The sequence below is a fragment of the Chelonoidis abingdonii genome, chromosome 2 (assembly GCF_003597395.2).
Source record: "Chelonoidis abingdonii isolate Lonesome George chromosome 2, CheloAbing_2.0, whole genome shotgun sequence".
NCBI classification, from domain to species: Eukaryota; Metazoa; Chordata; order Testudines; family Testudinidae; genus Chelonoidis; species Chelonoidis abingdonii.
This window is the reverse complement of record NC_133770.1, coordinates 2,093,862-2,096,171: the sequence shown is the minus strand read 5'-3', so window position 1 is coordinate 2,096,171 and position 2,310 is coordinate 2,093,862. Positions and strand designations below refer to the sequence as shown.

At 63.5% G+C, this 2,310-nt stretch overlaps 1 protein-coding gene across 1 annotated transcript in view; it reads left to right on the top strand.

Annotated features, from left to right (window-relative positions):
* LOC116838058 (SCO-spondin-like) overlaps positions 1 to 2,310 on the top strand; it is a 168,823-nt gene that overhangs the window by 160,646 nt on the left and 5,867 nt on the right. Inside the window, exon 90 of the mRNA XM_075063419.1 lies at positions 245 to 513. Within this exon, the coding sequence (XP_074919520.1) occupies positions 245 to 513 (269 nt within the window). The remainder of the gene's footprint in view (positions 1 to 244; positions 514 to 2,310) is intronic.

The window sequence follows — 2,310 nt, the reverse complement described above, 5'->3', positions numbered from 1 at the left end:
GGGGCGCTGTGTGCTGCGGGGGGGGCACTAGGGGGCGCTCTCCCCTCTGTCGGTGCTGACCCCGGTGCCCCTGCGTGGCCCTTGGGGCACTGTGCTGCCAGAGATGCCATTCTCAGGGGAGACATTGTAGCCCTGACTCTCACCCTGATTCTTCAGGCCCCATGTGCTGTCCCGTTAGCCCTGGCATCCTGGCCCAGTCGGCCCCCACGTCCCCTCAGGACTGTGCTGGGGCTACTGCCCTGAGCTGCTTGTTGCGCTAGGCTGTTAGCCAACTGCCGGGGGCCACCCCAGAGGAGGCTGCACACTGGTGCTGGGAGGGATCCTTTGGCCTGGGAGGGCTCGCAAGACGGGGGCTGGTGTGACTCCCCTCACTCTTTTGCAGAGGAGCCGTCGGCCGCGTGCCAACGCTACACCGAGGTGCGGAACATTACCAAGGGGCGCTGCACCCTGCCCGGCGTGGAGGTGAGCTACTGCAGCGGGCGCTGTGCCTCCCGCACCAACGTCATCTCCGAGGTGAGTGAGAGCCTGGTGCTCACCTGGCGACAGGCACGAGGGGCCCAGGCAGGGATTGTGGGAGCCGTGCTGCCCCTGGCCCGAGCACTTTGCCAGCGTCCCGGGCCTGGCCGAGTTGGGCCGCCACGTGCCAAGCTGAGCCACAGGTTCGTGACTCTAGAGACCGCACCAGGCTGTGTGATCTGGCCTCCCACACAGAGCGGTGGAGGGGGGCCGGGAGCTCCTTTCAGATGGAGAGGTGACGCTGCCACCGGCCTCTGAATCCCTTTGTCCCAAGGCCTATGCACTGGCACCTCTCTCCATTGCGAAGGGGGATTGGAAATGGGGATCGGCCAAGATGGCGCAGCCCCAAGGGCCCTTTTCAATGCCGAAAATGGCAGATCGTGTCCTGCTGGCCCCGGGACTGGTTTCCCTTTCTCAGCCCGCCTGGGCAGCGGTTTAGTGCTGGGAAACCAGAGCCCCGCAAACTCCACAATGTGCGTGGCTGGCAGTCACCTGTTCTGACAGCCTCCCGTTCCTGGCGCTTTGTGGGCCTCTGTCTGGAAGGGCTCCCGTTCCGGCACTGGGACACCGTCAGCCGTGCTCCAGCGCTCATGAGATCCGCCACGTCAGATTGCAACCCACGAGCCTCTTTCCCACTCCACTGAAACCAAGCATCCACTGCTGGGCCCACCCCACAGGAGCTTTCACAGCGGAAGTTCCCTGCAGCCCTGGTGTCTCTAAGCAGGGCTCCCCCAGACCCGTTTTCCTAGCTGGAAAGCCAGCACGGCATGGAGCTGTTAGCTGGAGACAGGACAGTGTGGTCCCTGCCAACCAGCTGCCGGCAGGTCATTTGTTTGGCCTGGACTGCGTCTCTCCAGGCGTTCTCGCACTGCCCCTGCTCAGGCAAAATGAAATCCCCCGGCTATGAGCTCACCCGCCCTGGTGGCTAGCCAGACTGCTCACGGGCCAGCGCTGCAGCTTCCAGACCACTCCCCAGCCACTGGCTCCAGCGCTAGCTCCAGCAGGTTCCCCAGCGTTATCGACGTATCTGGTCTAATAGCTGTTATGGCAGAGCCGGTGTCCTCTGCTCCCATGCGTTTCACAGCACCCATCCCACACACAGCAGCTGGCCTCCCATCCTTGTGTGTCAGCCCCACTCTGACCAAACGGGGGGTGATCCTTGTACCGCCAAGTTTTGCCCTTTCAGCCTGGACCCCCTAGATTCCTAAATCCACCAGGATAAATCCGGCTGAGCAGTGGTAAATAGATCCATCGCCAAGATCCTGGAGAGCCTGTTTGGTATCTGGGTGGGCTGAGAACACACCTGATTCTCTCCAGCTCAGCTGGGATCTCTTCTCACCCTCAGCTTCTAGGCCTGAGCTGGGCCCTGGCTGGCTCTGAACTGCATGGCCAGGGCTTGTCCCAGGTCTGGAACCACTCTCTGCTTGGGGGTAGGTTCTGCAGAACCATCACAGCTGGGCCAGCCAAGCAGGCTGCTCGTAACCCCCCTGTCTGTTCATCTCTGCTGCCGTTCACTGGGGCCAAGACGCTGCCCTGAGCCCAGGGACTCCTGGGGCTGGGGTGTCACTGAGCTGGGATGAGCCAAGCTCTCTGGGAGCCTCCCAGGGCTGGGGTGTCACTGAGCTGGGACGAGCCGAGCTCTCTGGGAGCCTCCCGGGGCTGGGGTGAGCCGAGCTCTCTGGGAGCCTCCTGGGGCTGGGGTGTCACTGAGCTGGGACGAGCCGAGCTCTCTGGGAGCCTCCTGGGGCTGGGGTGTCACTGAGCTGGGACGAGCCGAGCTCTCTGGGAGCCTCC